The 20,695-nt window shown below is 59.6% G+C and overlaps 2 protein-coding genes across 3 annotated transcripts in view; both read right to left on the reverse strand.

Moving 5' to 3' along the window:
- Nucleotides 1-1,123: 1,123 nt before the first annotated feature.
- QRFP (pyroglutamylated RFamide peptide) lies at nucleotides 1,124-1,531 on the reverse strand. The gene has a single exon (XM_007194490.1). The coding sequence runs from the start codon at nucleotides 1,529-1,531 to the stop codon at nucleotides 1,124-1,126; it is 408 nt and encodes a 135-aa protein (XP_007194552.1).
- Nucleotides 1,532-10,362: 8,831 nt separating this feature from the next.
- FIBCD1 (fibrinogen C domain containing 1) overlaps nucleotides 10,363-20,695 on the reverse strand; it is a 29,390-nt gene continuing 19,057 nt past the window's right edge. For both annotated transcript variants that reach the window (XM_057548825.1, XM_007194489.2), the window contains exons 6-8: nucleotides 16,311-16,407; nucleotides 11,238-11,417; nucleotides 10,363-10,622 (exon numbers count right to left, since the gene is read on the reverse strand). In XM_057548825.1, coding sequence (XP_057404808.1) covers nucleotides 10,363-10,622; nucleotides 11,238-11,417; nucleotides 16,311-16,407 — 537 coding nt within the window. The remainder of the gene's footprint in view (nucleotides 10,623-11,237; nucleotides 11,418-16,310; nucleotides 16,408-20,695) is intronic.

The raw sequence follows: 20,695 nt of genomic DNA on the forward strand, positions 1-20,695 counted from the left end.
GCGCCGGCTTCCCTCGGGGCAGAGAAGTTGTTTTCAGAATGCTCCCTGCTTTGAGAAAACCAGGGAGAGAGCAATCTAGTGGGAGAGGAAAATGCACTTTGTGTGTGTCTCCCTATACCTTTGGCCATGGGTATTTTACCAACTGCCAATTAAGGGGATGCTGGGAGGGGTGTGTGGGTACATGCAACACGATTTCCATCTCCCCAAAGTTAAGGCACTTGCAGCTCAGGAAAGCGAAGTTCCTGGGGCACAGAGGACCTGTAGCCAAGAGTCAGGCGGGCTTTCCATTACAGTTTTGCAGTTGTTACAACTTTTATTTCAAAAGATACAACACATTCATAGTCTGAACATTGGAAATGCAACCTTGCTACAGCAAAAATGTATTCCTTCCTCGTTCATCTCCCACGGGACTCTTGGCTTGGCAAATGCTGCACCACCTAGGAGAGTCGTCAGAAGGGGATGGGCAGGTGTTTCTGAATGGCATCTCAACACCAGCGGGATGAGGTTTTCTTGCCAGAGGGATGTTGTGTTAATGGAATGGAGAACGAGATTTCTTTTTTCCATCGTTAACTTTCAGAACCATACTCTGTGCCCAGTGGAATGTGCTCGCTCACAGTTGCACTTTGGATGTCAACCACAGACGTCCTGATGGAGGCGGTCAAAACTTTATCCCACTGTAATCGCTCAGTCCACCGACCTTCAACTCGGAGCCAGCACGGCCAGCTCTGCCTATTCATATTCGCGGCCCGGCGGCATCCTCGGCTCCATGCCACCGGGGCCAGGGGACTGCTCAGAGCCAGCCCCCCAGGGGAGGGGGCTGAAACACAACATCCGCCAGGGAGCTACACCAGCAGCAGTGTTCTCTTCTTAACTGGGACTTGCTTTTGGTCACTTCCTTTTTGACACCGTCCAGAATTTTGCTTCAGCAAAGTTGGAAATCAAAAGTAAGCACCCACCTAACCAAACCCACTGCTATTATAATTCCTGTTATAATTCATTATACTAATACCCACACCTTCTCAGCGTCTTGGTCTTTGAGGCTCGAGGAGAAGATGGGAATGGAAACGGCGGGGTGGGGGGGGGCGGGTCACAGAGGATCCCTTTCTAGGGTGCTCTGGCCCCTTCACCCCTGGCCGAAGCGGAAGCTGAAGCCGCCTTCCTTCCTGCTGTAGCTGTTGAGCTCCTCTGCCAGGGTCCCTAACAGGCCACCAGCTTCCTCGCCGTCACCCAGAAGGAAGCCGGTGGCCTCACTGCCATCATCCTGCTGCCTCCCGAGCCTCAACTTGAAGCCGGCACACGCTCTGCCCAACGTCTGCAGCTCCTTGGCCATGCCGAGCAGGGCGTGTGGGTGTGGCGCTCTCGGCCACCCAGGGGAGCCCCAGGGGAAGTGACGTCCCCCCGCCAGGTCGGCCCGGCTCATTTCACCTCCGATGCCACCCACAGCGTCCACGGGCTCTTCTGTGTCCAGCACAGAAAAGCAGGCACCCAGCGGCAGGAAGAGGAGGTAGGGCAGCGAGTAAGCGCTCATCATCTGGTCCAGGGGAGAGAGAGGAGGGTTACATGCTGCACTCCTGGGTCACAGCACACTTCCCAGGGCCCAGGCAGCCATCAAAGGCGTAAGCTGGTGGCTCGGCTGAGCCCAGCTCGCAGGCAGCGAGAGGAAGTGTCACCCTGTCGGGGACCAGGCCTTTGTTGTCTTAGCAGGCTCAGGAGCCGAGCGCACCAATTAGGCTGGTTCTCCCTCTCCTGCAATCTTTGACGGCCTTGGCAACTGAGCGCTCTAACACCACTGCTGCTGGGATGGCTTACAGACAGCCCCGGGAGAGCCGAGCAAATTTGGGCTCGTTCTTCCTGTATTATAATTACTGACTCTTGGGCCATATCATCTCAGAGCCGTGGGCTAGAAAGTTAATGGCATCAATCCCTCTTAGTTTTCAACTTGATAATGAATGGGTCTGGTTAAGCTGTTCAGCCGGGACGCTCTGCTAATGTCTCTCTGACGTGGGGACGAGTTGCTCCTGAAAGCAGGCCTAACTCAGACGTCCCCCTGGAGAGGAGTGGCCGCCAGTACCTGCTGAGCACCACCTGTGTGCCAGGCTGTGAGCGAAACCTCTACGGGCACGGTTGCACTTTATCTTCACGATGAACCTTATTTTAGGCACGGTTATTCCCATTTTTTTCAGGCAAGAGCTCTGTCAGAAAGGCTAAGAGATTGTGCTCGGGCCACACAGCTAGAAAGTGGAGGCTCTGGGGTTCCTGATCCTAATGGCCAGGGGGCTTGTTGGCGTGCCAGGCCTGTGGGCAGTGCATTCCGTCCGTACCTGATACTGTCCCTCCTACAGGAGGGCGTCCCTTGTCCCCTTTTACAGAGGAGGGAGCAGTCTCAAAACAGGTGACTTGCCCAAACTTGTCACAGTTCTGTAAGTGACAGAGCTGGGATGCTAGCCCAGGTCTAATTGGGCCTGATGCAGGAATTGCCACTCTACCCCAAGGATGGCGGTCCATGGGGGATTTGAAACAGAAATAGAGCTTCCCAAAATGCCCCTGCCTTGGCAGTAATTGCTCGTTCCCTCGCAAAGGAAGCCTTTTTGGTAACGACCACGGTGAGTCTGTACCGGCTGGTCCTCTGAGGAGTAGAGCCGAGGCTAGAATAAAGAGAGTGGGTTCTGGAGAAGACAGCGCAGACCCCCAGAGCTCTTTCCGGAAATGGCTCCCTTGAAGACATTTCAAAGTGTACTCAGCCAGAAAGCTTAAAAAAAATAAATCATAAAAGCAGCCCTCCTCTTCCCAAATCCAGTCCTCCTAAGCTCCCCTCATCCCCTGAGGCTGGAGCAACCTCTCACCTGCTTCAGGGAAGCCTCTCCAGCGGGGCCTGGATGGAGTGGGGGCTTTTCACAAGGTGTTTCCTCCCCATAGAAAGCAATGCAGACAGCTTTTGGACTGGGTGGAATTCCATCTGGTGGATGAATCCACCTGGGAATGCTGGCCTCTGGATCTCAAGAAGGGGGGCATCTTGATGCACAGAAGGAAGTGACACTTCTCCCCTTTGGGAGGGACCATGGACCTCTTCAAGAACCTAGTGGAAGCTTGGGACACTCAACACCGAAAATTGGGCCCCAGCACAGATGCAAAACCAGGGGCCAAGCCCTGGCGGGCACCTGTGGCCAATCTCTGCGCTGCTCTGGGCTGCAAGGTGAGGTGCTGGTCTCCACCTCTCTGGGCCTTCCCAGCCCCGTGGGTCGCCGTGGTTCCTACTGCCCATGCCCAGCTCCTGAGCTGGAGGAGGGCCTGCGTGGGTTTCCTGCTGGGGGTGGAGCGGCTGTACTCACCATGCTGTAGGCCTGCTCCCAGGAGGGCAGCTGGACCCTGGGCCGAGCTGGGCAGAGCTGCCCTGGGTTCCCGTCCAGGAGGTGTCGCTCCGGGTTCTCCCTGCCTTATACAGGCCCCCTGGGTGCACGTGTGTGGCGCGCCCTGATTGTTGCAATTCCTGACCCTGGGATTCCACTGGGGACCTGGTGGTGAAGGAGGGCGCAGGGTGGACCACACTGATAAAAGACCCAACACAAACAGGATGTGGTCTGATGAGAGGGCCAGACGGGGCTGCCCTTTGCCCAGAGGCCCGCCTTGTTCGGAGGAGCGCGGGGGGTCAGCGTCGTTAACTATGAGTCACAGGCGTGGCCCTTGAGTACCCTTGGAAGAGGCGTCCGAGCCCACCCTGCAGAACCCTAACAGTCCTGCCTTCATGGGGTCCGCCTTGCACTCACTGCTCACGCACCCGCCGCCCAGCCAGTACCACCGCCCCGTGGGCTCAGGAGGTCAGATGGCTGTGAAGCCAGCCCTGGCCTTTCACTCCGGTTCGGTGTGAAGTTGTGTTCGGTGCCACAGCCCACCTGCTCTGGAGCCTTATGAGGGGCATCCGGCGCCAAGAGGCTGAGCTGGGCAGTGGGAGAGGGCGCGGAGGGGGTTTGGCGAGCCCCTCTCTCAAGCCCACGGCCCCCGAGCCACGCTAGGTTTGCTCCTTAGGAGGGAAGCTCAGTCTCCCCATCACCACAGCCCCAGGGCCTGGCTCGGTGCCTGCGGCCCGCTTGGGAAAGGACAGACGGACCAGCGAGTGTTTTCAAAACTCGTCTGCCTCTCTGACGTGAGTCATGGAGGTGAGGCTGTTAACCCAGGGCGGGGTTTGTCAAGGGCTGGGTGAGGGTCCTGGTCACGGAGGACACCAGCGTGTCATCTCCCCAGGTGAGCTTACGGGCCAGGATGGGGCGTATCACGACTTGTCACCTGCACCGCACCCCCACGGTGGGCTTTGGGGCTGGAGGGTTAGCACCGAGTCCCTGTGGGATCCAGGCTGGTCCAGGCGTGGCCACGGCCGGGCGTCTTGCTCACGCCTCAGGGCGCCCACCCCCCGACTATTGACAGCAAAGTCTGCTGCATCCCTCCCCCTGCACCTGTGTGACCGCAGAGCGTCCCTGGGGTCTGCTGCGGGCACAGGGGGCTGTGCGGCTAAGCCAGGGCGCGGGTCCCGGTTGGGCAGAGTGCTCTGCAGGGTGTTCTCCAGCCACCAGCCAAGGGGCAGGGCCTGCGCCCAGGACGGGGAAGGGCTGCCCATGGGTGCCCTGCTGACTGGTCCAGCCGCCCACAGACCCAGGAGCGCCCCTCCCCTGCCCGTCCCCTCCTCCTGTCCCACCGCTGCTGGGAGACCAGCAGCAGATGCCGAAAGGGCCCAGCGCTGCCCCAGCCTCTGCTTCTCGCCGGGCCTAGATCTTCCCTCCGCTGAGAGCGAGCAGGTGCTTGGTGAGGCTGCGGCCACCCTGCAGTTGTCTGGGGGTAGCCGCGCGGGCCAGGCTGGGGACTGAGCACAGAGGATTCCGTCTCCAGGGCCCCCATCCAGCTGGCCTGTCGCCTTTGCCTGTGGGGTTGAGGGAGTGGAGGGACCGAGGGGCGGAAAATCACCCCCCACGGGAATAGACGGCCTCGAAGACCCTTCCCCGCCCCCAGCGCCCTAAGGGAGGGGCCAGAGTCTTTACCCCCTCGTGGTGAGAGGGTGGGGAGACTGAGGGTCCCAAGTCAGAACCCTGTCCTGCGCTCCCCTCTCCGGCCCCGTCTGAGGCAGGAATGAGGTCAAGAACAGGCAGAGAGCGTGGGCTGCCTTTGGACCCCTCGGAGGGGAGGTGGGGTGCACTCTGGGTCCCTTGGCAAGGGTGAGGCCTTTGAGAGCAGGTGAGGGCAGAGGGTGCACCCATGGGCCAACCGGAGCAGGTGCAGAGCCAGGGCTGCCTCTGAGGGGCTGGCGTGCGCGTGCACGCACGTGTGCGCACGTGTGTGCATGTGTGCATGTGAGATGGGAGGTGCGGTGTCATTTTATCTCCCTGGTTAGTGCTGGCTAACGATGGAGTGCAGCCTGCAGTGGGTCACCAACTCGCTGTGAGGTCTTGGGCCAGACGCTTGCCCTCTCTGTGCCTCAGTTCCCTCGGGTGTAAAATGAGAGGTTTTGGTTCCCAAGCTGCGCTCTGCGGAATTCCTCAGGGACAGCTGTGGAGAGTGGGGAGGGCAGAGGTGAGGTCGAGCCCCGAGGGCCACACCCCCCCCCCAGGAGGAAAGCTCCACTTGGCCGTTGACACATTGGGCCCCAAGAAAATTCTGCTGTGAAAACCACCACTGGCCTGGCTCCCTTCAGGACAGGGGCCTGGGGCTCTGGGAAGTGGCCATAGAAGGTCCCGAGTGTTGGGCATGGGTTGCGTGGGGGGCAAGACTGGGGGCAGGTATGACTCCTCGGCCCCAGCCCTCAAGTAGGGGCACCTGGAGCCAAGTCTGATGCCAGATTTGGTGCCAAGCTTCCCAACTCCAGGGGCTGCCAGGTGATCTCCAGAACTCCTGGCCCAAAAGATGGTTTGCAAGCGCACTTCACTGGATCTGGGAAAGATTCTGTGAACCGGGCCAGAGCAGCTTGGCTTGGTGGCGGCAGGAGAGGGACCCACCTGGGGGGTGGGTGTGGCCCGTGGGGAGGTGGGTGGCCATCACCTCAGTGACTCCTCATGGCCTGGCTCAGGGGTGTCACCCCCAGGCGTCCCTGGGGGCCTGATACGAGGCATCAGCGGGCCGGAGGGCACGCCTGTTGGTGAGAACACTTTCTGGAGGGGAGTAGTTAGTGCGGAGGATGGTCTGGGAGACCTTGGGCCGCACGGCAGAGACCTCTGTCTGCACAGGCGGGCAGTGAAGACGCTCCAGCCACGGGTCCCCTCACAGGTTGGCCCGAGGCGGGACGTGGGGCACATTCACTTCCCCTGGCCCTGCACCACGTCTCCAACACAGGCACTCGATAAATATTGGATTTCATCACATAAACTCAGGAGATTGCTTTGTCCTCAAGCTTCAAATTGGTTTTATGAATAAACAGCCATTAGGGACTGTTCTTCTTAATAAAGTCTCGACTCCTCAAGACTCCAGCCCCGGCCACAAGAGAGACCCACAGGGCCCGACTGTGACCCTGGGGACCGTGATGGGAAGCACAGGTAGAGCGGCCTCCCCTCCACCCACGCCGACCCCCGCGGCTGCTGGCCAGGTGTGAAGCCGGCTCTGCCCAAGGGTCTCGGGCAGCTCCTGGGGGCACAAAGCTGTCCGGGGAACACTGTTTCCCATGCAGAAATAACGGCGCTGGGGAGTCCGGGGAAATGGTGCAGGAGGCGTCTTGGAACACTGGGGTGTCTGACCCACCTTGTGGGGCGCTGAGCAAGGTGGGGGGAGCAGAGGCCCGAGTTGGTCACCACGAGACTTTATTGGAAACAGGACCACACACACGACAAGTGAACACAGGCCGCACTGGCGGCCGTGCCTGCTTTGTCCATCGCAAGCTGCGCTGGCCTCTAGCTCCCTCTGAGCCCCGCCCCTCTTCCCACCGCAGGTCTTGTGTGGAGTCAGGCAGCCTGAGGGCACAGCCGGTCAGGGCCCGGCTCCCCACTCCCTGTGCCCCCTGTTCCGCCGAGGTCCAACTTCAGCCCTCCAGGTTTGCCGGGTCCTGCCAGCTGCGTGGCCACTCAGGGTTTGGGGACAGCCCTCTCCCTGCTAGCGGATGAGGAGACAGGCCCCGGGGAGGCCCCAGCCACTCGGACCAAAGCCTCGTGTCCTTGTCGGTACATCCTCTAATGTGTCCTCCGGTCAGCACGTGGCTCCTTAAGCTCCACAGGTCCGAGCCCTGCCCCCGTCCCCCCCGCTCCTCCCTCCCCTTCTGCTGTAGCAGAGGCAGCTGGCAGTTCCTGCTGATGAACCTCACGAATCCTGGGTGACGGGGCTCCCACCTTCCAGGCCAGAGGCCTGCGTGGATGAGGGTGGGTGGCTGTGGGGGACCCAGGAAGAGGTGGGCCCTGGGATATGGATATCGCTTCTGCCCCAAGACAAACATTATACAACCTATTTACATGCGGCTGCAGGGGGAACATGCAGTTTGAGACCTGCCCACAGCTCTGTCCTCATCTCCTGCTGACCGTGCTGAGGCCGTCAGGGTGGTAACCCAGCGTCCGTCCCTCCCCTGGACTCGGGGAGCTGGGGTGGCCAGCTGGGTGGCGTCCCAGAGATGCATCCAAAGTTTGCGGGGCAAGGAAGGAGGCCATTGACTGATCCCACAGGACCGACCTGTGCTGTGGAAAGGAACTTTCGGAAGCTTTGGGGGGATAAATGCACTGCCTGAGGGTCCCAGTCTGGAGAGCACCCCTTCCCTGCTTGGCTCTCTCCTCATGGGAGAAGGAAGTGGAGGGGGGGCGGTCAGCCAGGTCACGTGGTACAACTGGGCCACAGGCACCCCACCATCAAGCCATCAACTCAGGCATCGTGGGTCAGGGTTCGGGTGCAGTGACCATGGGTCCTGGGTGACCTTTGCACCCATCTGTCATCCCTCGGTCTCGGCAGAGCTGTCGCTCCCCCCGGCTTTTCCAGGGCCCCCTTCGTTCTGTGGTCACGCCCATCTCCAGTGATGGCCATTTGCGCTGAAATCACACTGTGAGCTCCTCCAGGCCAGGGCCCAGGCCTGCCTCGCTCACCTCGGCCTCCTGGCCCAGGGACTGTTCGTGCTCAGCACCAGCCTGTGAAGGTTTGCCCTTCAGGAAAGGGGGTGCGCTGGCCTCAGCTGTCCTCACCATGACGGGCTTTGTGCCCATTCAGCCAGCATTTGGTCCGGCCGTGTCCCCAGTGGTGCCAGGCCTGGGCTGGGACCGGGGCTGGTGCTCTCCGGCGGGAAGGAACCAGTGTCTGCAGGTCGGCCAGGCGCTCCCGAAAGCCACCCTCGCCCAGCCCCCCGCCAGGCCCAAGCGGTGGCACGTCTGTTCCTCGGCCACGCCCTGGCACGAGCGCCCCAGAGCTTCCTGATGCACACACACATCTGTGAATCCACGCATCTGTGAATCCATTAACATCACGCTCACCAGGAGTGCGTTTGATGACAGATCAGAAAGCGCTTGGCACTTTCTAAACAGTGGCTGGCGCTGTGAGGCTGGCAGCAGAGGCTCACCCCAGCCTGGAGCAGGAGGGGGAAAAGGCGCTCCCGGGATGAGGACGCAGGGCCCATCCAGCCTCTGCCTCGTGGCTGGGGGGCCCAGCGGCCCAGGTGGGCTGTCTCTTGGTTTCTAGAGGATGGGAAAGGAGGCAGCAGGGGGGCTCTGGGGTCTTCTTACACACACCTCTGCCACACTGCCCCCTACCCGCCCACGCCTGTGTGCTCCCGTCACCGTCCTGCTGACACTGAGCTGTCATCACCTGTTCCTTGGCCGTCTCTGATGCCAGCTGAGGGCCAGGAGCGCAGGGATGGGGTCTTGTCCAGCAAACCTTGCCAAACGCCGACAGCCAGGTGGGGCTAGAGGGGACCGGCCAGGTCACGTGGCGAGTCAGTGGCGCTCGGGGCCTTTCCTGCTGCCCCTGGCCGACTCTGAATTATCATTATTGAAGCACAAAGCTTGGTGGGAGGGGAAGGGAGAGCTGAACCCCGCACTCCCCCACTTGGCTGCCTTCAGGTGTCCTGTATCGGAAGCACCCCTGCCCCCTGCCTGAGGAGGGGTTGCTGGGCTGCCCACCCTCTGGGCGGCTCTCCAGGCTGACCTCCTGGCCCCCTCAGTCGGGAACGTGGAAAAGCAGCCCTGCTCTTCCTGGCCGCTGGCCTTGGGAACCTGTGCTTCTTGTTGGGGGAGCAGTAAAAGTACATCGGGCGTTGAGAGGATTCAGTGAGAAATGTCTCTGAGTGCCTGGCGGGCACCTCAGGTCCCCCCACTTGCCCGGTGAGGCCCTCCCTGCCCCCGCCTCCAGGTGGCAACACCCCCAGTCACCAGCAGGGGGCGACCTCCCCACTGAGACAGCAGTGTCCGGGCTGACCCGGTAACAGCCACCAAACCCATCTGGGTCCAGCCTTCACCCTCCAGGCCTGCTCCTAGGAGGTCCTAGGGTCCCAGGGTCCCTGCCTGGAAATCGGAGGTGGGGTGGTACAAGCCCAGCCACAGCCCAGCCCAGCCCAGCGGTGCAGGCCCCGCCCCTGCCTTCCACAGGCAGGGGAATGGGGTTGGGCGGGTCTCCAGCTGCCCCGGGAAGACAGGAGGTGGGAGGGCACAACAGCCAAGGAGACGGGGGACGTCCCAGGCCGGCAGAGACAGCGGGGTGGTTCGGGGTGGGGGGCGGGGGAAGGGCTCCAGGGAACTGATCTCAGTCACCTTGGGGAGTGAGTTCCCGAAGGCAGCTGCACCCCAGCCTGGCCGAGGGGCATGGCGGGATGTGGCCGCCCAGCCCCTGGGCACAGGCAGCCCTTAGCACCGGCCACTCCCCAGTCCTTGGGAGAGCGGCCGGACCTCCAGGCACCAGAGACACGAGGAGGCGTCCGGAGGGCCAGGGAGGCTGGCCCCAGACCTGACCCAGGGAGATCTGACCCTTCCCTCTGTCTGCTAAAAGGGCCCCAGGGGTGCCATCTGCCCCTCCTCTGTGCCCGTCACTACAGGTGTCTGGGCTGGCAAAGTGGAAGGGCTGCCAGGAGCACGTGGCAGATTCCTGGCCCAGGGAAGGCAAACAGCCCAGGAGCCAAAGTCTGGGCAGGCAGAATTTGGGGTGGTCAAATTTGCCCGGCCCACAGCAGCCGGGGCAAATGGGGGATGGGGACAATGTGAAGGTGATGTGTGGCCTCACTTGTTCAGGGAGTGCTTAGTGTCGGGGTTGGCCTGGCCCACTCCATCGCGAGAGCGGGTCAGTCGTGTGCGGGGAGGCGGGGGCGTCTGAGCAGGAGTGGAGTTCGGGGTGGGGGTGGGCGTGGGGACGGCGGGCAGGGGTAGCAGGGGATGGCGAGGGGACGGGCGGGGGCGGGGATGGGCGGTGGGCGGGGATGGACAGCGCGCCCATCTAGCGGTCCTCACGGACCGGCCGGACCTTCATCTCGGAGAACTTGAGTGAGTACTGCCAGCCGGTCCAGGAGGACCACTCGACGCCGTCGGCGTAGGAGGCGTGCGCGCCGCGCAGGTACTGCCCGTTAAGGTTGGATGTGTGGCAGTTGCGGTACCACCAGGCGCCGCGGTAGAAGGCCGCGCAGTTGTTCTCCGAGTGGTCACTGTCTCGGTCCTTGGTGGTGAACCTCATGCCGCTGTGCTTCAGGAGGGAGTCCCCTGCGCAGGCGCACACACAGGTGTGTGCTCACGGGGGCACAGGGGCGTGCGTGCATCACAGCTTCCCGTACGCGATGCAGTCCCCTGGACGTGCGTGCAGGATGTGCGTGTGCACACATGCAGACATGCGCCCCCCCATATGAACACTGGTGCACACATGTGCGTGCACACCTGCCCCGCCGCCACGCTCCGTGTCCACGCAGCTCACAGGCACGCACGGTGCCGCCTTGGTGGTTCCTAAGGCTGTCCCTGCGTCCAGGCAGCCTCTCCCTCCTCCTAGCTTTGTCACACACTCCCTTTCCTTGTTTTCTTGCCTTGGCCTGAGAGGAGAGACACAGCCCAGAGGGGGTCTAGAGGCTCAGCAGAGCCCAGACTCCAGATGTCCTGATTCCTGGCTCTGGGCTCACTTTGTTCATCTGCAAAATGGGTGATTTTGCAGGTGAGGCCCTGCAAGCTTCACGTGGCTGGTGTGAGGACCAGTGGGGACTGGGAGGTGGCAGTGAGAAGCCTTGATCCTGGCCCCTGGCCTGGAAAGACCTCCTTTGTCCTCCCAGCTGGGGAGACTGCTGGGCTACCCTTGCCCTTCCCCATCCCCGCTGTAGCCTGGAGCCCTACCTGCAGTGCCCGAGTAGTCGGCCACTGTGAGCGGGTACCCGTCTTCCTCGGGGTCCACGGAGAACAAGCCCACGCCAAAGCTCCCATAGTGGGCGTAGGCGGTGCCATTGTCAAAGTCCTCCAGGTCCACGTGTAACTCGTAGGCTGCCTGTGTGGTCAGGGCGTGGATCCTCTTGAGCCCTGGAATGGGGGAGAGAACGGTGGGAGAAGTTGGGGGGGCCTAGGAAGTGACCTCCCCAGAGAGAACCAAGGAGAGACAAGAGTTAAGCTCACATGGCTGGTGACAGAAAGGGACAACCACCACCAAGTGTATGCTGTCAGTCCTGGGCTGCTTCCTTCTTCCTGCAGGCCTGTGGTTGGCAGGAAACAGGACTGACAGTTTTTCATGTTTCATGTTTTCTGTGCTCGCTTTAAGTCAGGCTGTGCTTTCCAGATGTTTTAAGCTGAAGGCTGGTAGAAAGACTGCAGGAATCAGGAAGAGTCTGGAAGCTCTTCTGGATTGGGGGTGATGGCATCTTTATCTTCTCTGACACTCTGGGCTCCAGCCAGACGGGATCTGGTACTCACATGCACTTCCCTGGCCTCTGAGCCTTTGCACATGCTGTTCCCTCTGCCTGGGACACTTGGCCCTACTCCTCCTCACCTGGCTACCTTCTGTTCATTTTCAGGTCTCACTTCCTCAGGAAGGCTGCCTGACCTCCTGTGGAGGTTGAGGACCTCTGCCAACCCAGGTGCCCCCATTGGTGTTTATCATTCTGGTCCTGGCTGCCTGTTTCCTTGCCGGGCTTCCCCCGCTGTGTGAAAGCTCCATGAGAGAGCAACTCGACTGTCCCGCTCCCTGTAGAACCCCAGCATCTGAGGGTGGGTCCAGCCCACAATAGGTGCTCAATAAGTGCTGGCTTCGTGGACGAGAGGCAGAAGACCATGTCCACTGCTGGCTCTGGGGCCTGGCTGTGGATGCCCCCTCAGCACCCCTGTCCCCTTCCTCCCCCACCCCACGCCCCGTCCTCCCCTCCTCGGTTCTCCTGCGCCCACCTTGGGGTCTCACACCAGGCCCTCCCCCTCCCCCTCCCCACACTCACTCACACTCAAGGTGCTTCCCTGCCGGTTTGATTACCTCTTGATTAAGAGGGCATTTAATTAAATGCCTTGCAAGTTATCAGCACTGAGTGACATTTCATCAGCCGCTCCCCATCCCCCCCACCCCCGCTTTCCTTTCCCGCACGGGTCAGCGTGTGCACGCCCCTAGGGCGTGAGGGCTGTGCGGCCCCCTGCCCACCCAGCCCAGAGGAAAGCGTCTGGTCCAGGGTCCAGGTCCAGGGTCCAGGTCCAGGGTCCAGGTCCAGGGCAAAGGGGAAGGAGCGATGAAAAGAGCAACAGCCGTAGACAGCAGACCCGCCGGAACCTCAGAGCATCCACCCGCATTCCTCACCGAGGACCCGGCCTCGGGAGCACAAGGGCCTCGTCTCCCTGCCTCTCTCGCTCCTCCCTGGGCTGGAGGCTCTCAGCAAGCTCCTGCCCCCCTCTGGGCCCCAGGCTGCACACCTGTGGAGGGAGGGCCAGAGGGCTTTCCAAGCTGTAAAGGGCAGACTATAGGCAACACTGACAACAGCTGCCCCCTACCTGGGCAGCACTTACAAGTCTAGGCACTGCTATGAGCGCCGCACGTGGGTTAGTGAAGCCAGTGGGATTAGATCGAGTCCAGTTTAATTAAAGTGTCCCTGTACAGCTCTTAGGACAGTGCCTGGCCCATTGCACACATTATCCAGGTGTTTGCTGCTTCTGTCAGGATCCAATGAGGCAGGTGCTATTATTATCCCTGTTTTATAGGTGAGGAAAATGAGGCACTGAGAGGTTAAGGAACTGGCCCAGGTCACACAGCTGGTAAGTGGCAGAGCTGGGATCTGAACCCAGGCAGACTTGCCCAGACTCTGTGCTCTCATTCAGTACTTTTTTTTTTAAGGTATTTCCCCCCCAACTTTAGAACTCTATTTATTTATGTTTTCAAAATGGACACTGCTTTACATCATCATCATGAAAATAACGCATGGCCTTTAAACAAAGGAACAAAATCCAGTAGTACGTGAAGAATGAAGTGAACATGTATCTTCCCAACTCATCATCTTTTGCAAACAATTATTTAGAATTAACTACTGTTAACAAGTTGATTGACATACTCCAAGACATTTAAAATATCTCATTCAGTTCTTGCCCAGGACAAATAATCTGATCCAGGAATAGGGCAAGAGGGAGAGCAGCCCAACGGGGATGCTGGAAGATTCCTTTCCCCACCACTGAGTGGTCGCTGGTGCCCATCATCAGCACCCCACTCCTCCGGGCGAATCAGGGCTCCATGCGCATTCCCAGTGCCCCCGAGGGTGCCCTGAGGGAGGGCCGGGTTCCTCTGGGATTTGGTCCCCCTCGCCTCTACCCTTCTTCCCCTGAAGGCCACCTCCCTCCCTGCCTCTACCTCCCTCAGTCTTTACTCTCTGGGTTTCTCCAGCCCTTGTTGATCTGCCAGGACGCTCAGAACCCTGGGGGTGAGCCAAGATCCAAACCCATCATCTATCAGAGTTCAGATCACAGACAGTGGGGAGGAACACCCTGGTGGAAGAATACTGAGATGCCCATCATCACCCCAGTGAACTCCCAGATGGATTAAAGATCTGAACCTACCACCTAACACTGAAAAAGCATTTTAAAAATACTCCTATTTTTTAAATTTTTATTGACATAAAACTAGGAGGGGAAAGCAGGGCCTAAAACTCAGAAGATATGAGGGAAAAGACTAGCAGAATTGACTACATAAAAATTGAAAACTTCTAGGAAATAAGCAATAATGTTACCAAAAAAAAAAAAAAGCTGAAAGACAAATGACCAGGAGTAACTATGTATCATATGTATCTGACAAAGAATCAATAACCTTAATATATAAAGAGCTCCCATAACTCAATAGGAAAAGACAAAACACGCGATGAGAAGGTGACAGGAGAGTGTGGAAAAGCAGAGGCAGGGAACAGCGCAGGGCAGTCAAGGGCTGGGCTCAAGTTGACATTCTCGTCAGGGCTCCCTGTCTGTCAGGAGCTAATCAAGGCCCCTCTTAAATGCTTCTCCCACACTCGGTGGCTGCCGACAGATTTCAATTAAGATGCCAGGAGTGGCAGAGGCACCTAATGCTGCTCCAAGCGGGTGTGTGGTGCTGCAGGAACAGGGTCCCACCTGGCCAACCTCTCCCTATCTTTATACACCCACCTGGGTGTGGGGGACGGGACTCCCCACCTGGAAGCTTCTCTCCCCTGACCCCTATCCTGCCCTGCTTTCATTCACTCAGTTCAGAGTATGGTTCAGAGCTTGGATGGACTCCAGCGCGTGAACCCTGCTCAGACTTCCCCGACCCCAACTCGTGCGCATGCACACACACACACACACACACACACCAGCCTATGACTTGGGTCACTTGCCACCTCTCTGAGCCTCAGTATCTTCATCCCTAAAAGGAGAGGACGCAGCAGTTCCATCCCCCTTGGGTGGGCATGCGGTGTCAGGGCTGATGTATATAAAATGGGCTGAGCGCACAGCAGGAGTGCGGTACGTAGGAGCTGAGGTCACGAGGTCCATCTTGGGGTGTCTGGCCTTTCCTGTGGCCGGTGCTCGCCTGGCACTGGGGACACAGTGGAGGTCAGGGCAGAGAGGGTCCTGACCCTCTCGTGGACTCCAGATGGGAGGGAGATAAGACATTAAGCAAATGACAGTGCAAAGCAGGTGCCTCTGTGCACAGGGGAGTGGGCACGCATCTGGATCCCGCCCCTGGGACCCAGCTTCTCCTGGGTTACCTGGGACTCTCCTGACCCCCACCTGGAGCCCAGACCTTGGCACCCGGCGCCCCCTGGTTAGTGCTCCCGGCCATCCACATGCCTCCACCTTGCTCTCCCCTCCTCCCCTCCTGCCTGGCTGGGGAAGATTCCCGAAATCCATGCCCAAGAAAGCTGAAGGGGGACAGGTATGCCGTGAGGTGTTCAAGGTCATTCAAACAATGCTCGGGGTGGGGGCACGTGGCTCCAATGACGTGTTTATTTTATGTTAAAAATATAAATGGGAGATGACTGCTAAAGGGGCACAGGGTTTCTTTTGGGGGTGGAGAAAATGTTCTGGAATTAGATAGTGGTAACGGTTGCACAATTCTGTGACTATACTAAAAACCAGTGGGACTTCTCTGGCAGTCGAGTGGTTAAGATTCCGCGCTTCCAATGCAGGGGGCGTGGGTTTCATCCCTAGTTGCGGAACTAAGATCCCACATGCCGCACAGCGTGGCCAAAAGAGAAAAAAAAATAATGATAATAAAAACCACTGAATTGTGCCCTTTAAAATAGTGAATTATATTTCAAACAAACCAAAAAAACCCCAAACCTGACCTCAGGCCACAGCTTCCTCCCAAATATATGCATGACCTCTGACCTGCGATGTTTATGGATGTTATTCTTTAGAATGAAATTATGTGAGATATTTACATTTTAAAATACTGAGTGAATTTAAAGATAAATAGTAAGTAAATAATAGTGATAATAATAATACTAACATAAGCTCATCGAGCCCTTACTTTGTGCCAGGCAAGGAATACGTGCTAGCCCCGGGACCGTGGGCGCTGTCGCCGGGAGCACCGACTGGCCGCTCTTTTGGGAGACGCGCCCTCGGTGTCCAGAGCACAGCATCGGGCAGTGCTGACCCCCCAAGCGCAGGGCAGCACTGGGGTCGTCCTGGCCCTCCAGCACCTGGAACGGTGCCCTTGCACTGGCCACAGCTGCCTGACCCAGGACAACGACCAGGTCCCAGGGCGTCCCTGGCAGGAAAAGCACACATCTCTGCGGGACACCCCCCCACCCCCGCCCCGGCGAGCGCACCGCCTTTGGTTTCGTGCTCGTGGAGCTCCTTCACACTGGACGCACTGATCCCCTCTGCACGTAGCACCGGGGAGACCCGGACGGCAGCCACGTGAGGACGGGGCTCGGATGTGACAGGGTGTGGTGCACAGGGAGAGGGCAGGCCACCCCGCGGGCCGGGCATCAGGAGTCTCACCTAGCCAGTGCTCGCCCGTGAGCTTGCCGAAGCCATCCCGGTACGCCTCCCAGCCTCTGAAGAAGTTCACGGAGCCGTCCTCCCGGCGCTGAAACACCTGCGAAGCGAGGAGGAGGATGGAGAGCTAGCTCCAACCTTCCCAGGACCCCACGTGCGTCCCCCTGCCCCACACTCTCCCTTCGCCTGCCTGCTTGGAGACAGCAGGGGTTGGGCCTCCATTTCCCTCAGCAGCTCCCACCAGCCCCGGAGCAGAGCAGGGACTCGGGAGTCTCGTGGCGGCCCGAGCGGGGACTGACCGAGTGCCCCCAGGCCCTGAAACGTCCCCTCCAGAAGGAACTGGGGTGGGTGGGCTGGGGTGCAGTGGAGGAAGCCTGGCTTCCAGGCCCACCTCTGCCGCCTCACTGTGGGACCCTGGACGGGTCCCATCCCTGCTGGGGCTTCAGTTTCCTCACTGGTCAAATAATAAGGGGGTGAGCAAGGGTCCCTATATCTTTTCCCAGGTCCAAACAAAACTGAATAAAACCCCATTCTCAAGTTTTTAAAACCCGATCACACACACACACACACACACACACACACACACACACACCCAGGCCTGGCCGCCAGAGCTCTGTCTCTCGATACGCCCCTGCTGCAGTCACGCACTGCACATCCCCCCGTATAAAGAGCCTGGGCAGGGGATGAATGGGGGCTTGGGAAAGCAGAGCCCCGGCCACCTCTCAGGGGAGGACCAGGAGTCCACAGCCAGCGGGGGTGTGACTCGGGTACTGACAAGCAGCCCAGCTGCCTCTGTTCTTCATTTTAATAACATTCTTGATTTGGGAGTCGGGAATCCCATCGGTTAAATTGCTTTGAAATAAGTACCACGCTGGTCCAGGCCAGAGCTGCCTTGAGTCTGTACAAGATCCGCTGACAATCCTGTTCCCAGCTCGCCCCCCCGCCCCCCAACTCTTTTTGTCTAACAAGCCTTTTTCTTGCTCATTTGCAGAGGGAGGCAGCTTCCGCCCCCAGCACCCCCATCCGCGCCCACGTCGGAGGTGTTAGAGATCTGGCGGCGGCACCAGCGAGCCGCCCGTTTCATCCCTAAGCGGCCTGATTTCAGCCGCCCGGAGCTGCGTCTGCCCGCAGCTCCGCATCTGTCCGCGGGGACCCATCTGTCACAGCGCTTGGGCAGCTCTGACCTCAGGTGGCAGGAGGGAGGCGACGCCTTTTTTTCTTGTTCCGCTACCTGCAACCTGGCCCAGCCCTGACACGTGAAAGCCCTCAGAAGGGACGGCGCGGAAGGAAATTCGATCAGGCTCAGAGATCTGAGAGCCCGCGGAGAGTGGTATTGATGGCTGCAGATCGGGACCCTGAGCACGCGCCCCTTGAAAGGCCTGATCCTGGCAGAAGCTCAGATGCTCCCCCGAGAAGGCATCGGACAGCGGAGCCTGTTTCTGCTGGAGGAGGCGGGGGAGAGGGGGGCTGGAGGGGCTGGGGAGGGGGGATGGGGGGGCAGTGGTTACAAACCTGGGCTCTAGAGCTCGGGCTCTGCCCCTTACAGCACCGGCCAGTTACCCCACCTCTCTGAGCCTCAGTTTCCACATCTGTAAGATGGGGACCCCGGCGGCACCTCCCCCATTGGTGACCCACCGAGAGTAAGCTCGGGGCCCGGCACACCGTAGATGCTCAATCCACACCAGCCAAGGAGACCCACAGCCTCGGGATGCAGGCCGGCCAGGGCCACCCGTCCTCCCCCTCCCTCGGCCCCTGCCCCAGGCCACACCCAGCCCCTCCTTCCAGACTTGGGCCCTTCTCCTCCCGAGCCTCCTGTCCCAGGGCACGTCCCCAAGCCTCGTTCATTCGCTCAAATGTTCCACTGAGCATCTCCATGTCAGGAGCAAGGTGGGGAGACCAAGTCAGGGCCCTCGGGGCAGAGGAACACGGGGAGAGGCCTGGCTCAGGGGACCCCCACCCAGGCAGGAAGTAGGACTGGTCTGACGAGTGGCGTGTGGCCAGCGGGGCCGGCATCTGGGAAGGAATCCAGGGTGGCCCTGAGGAAGGGCTGGGTCCTGGGCCCCGCATTTCCCAAGGTGTGGTCTGGGAAAATCATTCCTCCCTCCGCAGCCCCGCGCCCCGGGCCACGCTCTCCTCGCCCACTGATCAGCCCACCTCCCGGGACCTCAGCGAGGAATAAATTACCAAGTGGCTGGTAGTAGTATTGCCATCGTTATTGTTGTTCCTGTTCCCGCTATTATGAAGTAGAAGTGGGGTTACCACGCTTCCAGGCACGGGCAGGACCCCAACCCCAGAAATGGCAGAGCGGCCAAGACCGGCTGGGGTTGAGAGCTGACCACAACAGATGCTCGGGGTAAGTCTTCCCTGCCCGGCAACACGCATGTCCTTACCCCAACCCTGGGAGGCTGGTTCTGTGTCCCCTGACCCCCCCTCCTTGTTACAGGCGACAGAAGCTCGGAAACTGGCCAGAAGTCAGGTGGCCGTGAGTGGACAGTCTGACCCACACCTCACCCCTCAGCCTGAGGCCAGGCTGGACACCCGGAGGCCAATGTCCTACCCCCCACGTCCACGCTCTCATTTGTCACTGGCCAGGGCTTCCCAAGCCTGCCCCCTTGCCTCCTTGCCAGGCCTCTCAAGCCAAGAGCTGACCTCTAAGCCACCGTCCTCGGCCCCTCTTTCCCTCTGCCCTCCGGGGCTGGGCGCCAGTAACAGGCAGGGCCCCTGCTGGGGCTCGGTCTGGGTGCATGATCAGAGGGGATGAGTGCACGTTCAAGGCCACCTGGGCCTGCCTGCCTTTCTCCTCCACCTGGGAAAGCATCTGCAGTCGGCTGGGAGTGGCAGACATCCCGACGAGATGGCTCGAATCCGCACCAGCTCAGAGGCCACAGCACCGTTCGCTAACGCGGGCGCTTTACCCTGAGTGGTAACGAAGCATGAACCACCCCTTGAAGACACATCCACGCCGCGGCTCCGCAGAAGTGGCTTTTAGACTTTTGGACCGTGATCCAGGGAAATGCAGTTTACATCATGACACATACACTCACAGCTCTTTGTATCTGAAACAAAAGCTTCCCGAAGGGACATTTGCCTTTAAGATGAAGAGGCACTAATATGTTCTATCCTGTTCTATTCTTTTCCACTCTATTTGATTAAAAAAATAATGTTGATCACAACCCATTAAATTGACTTCTCCACCTGCCAACGGAGCACAACCCACAGTTTGATGTTGCCGGCCTTTGCCATGCGCTGCCCTGATTCCTTGGTTCAAACGCTGAGTGACTGAGCATGCTGGGCACTGGCTGGGATCTCAGACTCGAAACCCTGGCCTTGCCCTTGAGCCGACCACAGTGCATCGTGGCCAGCAGAAGCGTGTTCCAAGTGAGCGCAGGACACAGGTCATCCACGGGTCCTGCAAGGCTCCCAGGAGTATGTTTCCTCTGATTCAGAGGCTCAGAGTGAACTGCAGCTGTGGCTTCAGATTTCTGGAAACCAGCTGGACTTCAGGGGACGCCGGATGGCAGGATGTCACCAACGAGAAAGCCTTCAGTTACAGAGCAAGGATCAGCCAGACAAGAAGATAAGAAGAGGAAACGAGTGAAGGATTGATCCCCCTCCTCCACCCCGCCCACAGAACAGGGGTCCCCACTTAGGCAAAAAGTGGGGGAAAGGCAGGGAAACTAACAATTTTAGGGCTAAAAACATTCATCAGTCTGGCTCCTGGGGCCTTCTCCCTAGGGTTCCGGCTGCAAAGTGATTGATGTAGAAATGCTTCCGCGGCCTCTTGGGCAGGTGCCACGAGTGGGAAGACAGACGGGGTGCGTTTTCTTGGTGCGGATTCTCAGAAGCCAGCAGCCTGCTGCCCGGCGTCTTCCAAGTGCCGCTTAGCGAGGCTCTGCCAGGGGCGCGCTGGGCCCACACGGTCCTGCAGATGGTGCCCGGCGGTTTCAAAGGAAGGAGCGGCCGCACTTGGGGCGGCAGGAGGGAGGGGGAGCGGCAGAGTGGCTGACTCTCCCGTGTGTGTCAGACGGGGCTCCCGGGGCCTGTCTCGTGCTCTGCAGGTCTGGTCTCCGCCGGGGCCCCTTCCTCAGACAGGCCCTGTCCGACCTGCTGCTTGTTTGCGACGCGGCCCAGAGTGTGGAGTCTTCCCGAGTGTCGGGGCCCGGCTCTGTGGTCACCCCAGTGCCTTCAAGGACAGTCACCGCCCTCCCCGCCACAGCCCGGGAGGGAACGGTTCGTGCTCTCATTTTTCAGATGAGAAGACTAAGGTTTGGAGAGGTGGGGCGACCTCTGCAGAATGGGGGTGCCTCAAGGTGGGGGCCCACTGAGACCAGAAGAGGAGAGACGACCGAGGGCAGCCGAGGGGTACCCCATGGCTGAGCGGGTGGACA

The sequence above is a fragment of the Balaenoptera acutorostrata genome, chromosome 6 (genome assembly GCF_949987535.1).
Source record: "Balaenoptera acutorostrata chromosome 6, mBalAcu1.1, whole genome shotgun sequence".
Lineage (NCBI taxonomy): Eukaryota > Metazoa > Chordata > Mammalia > Artiodactyla > Balaenopteridae > Balaenoptera > Balaenoptera acutorostrata.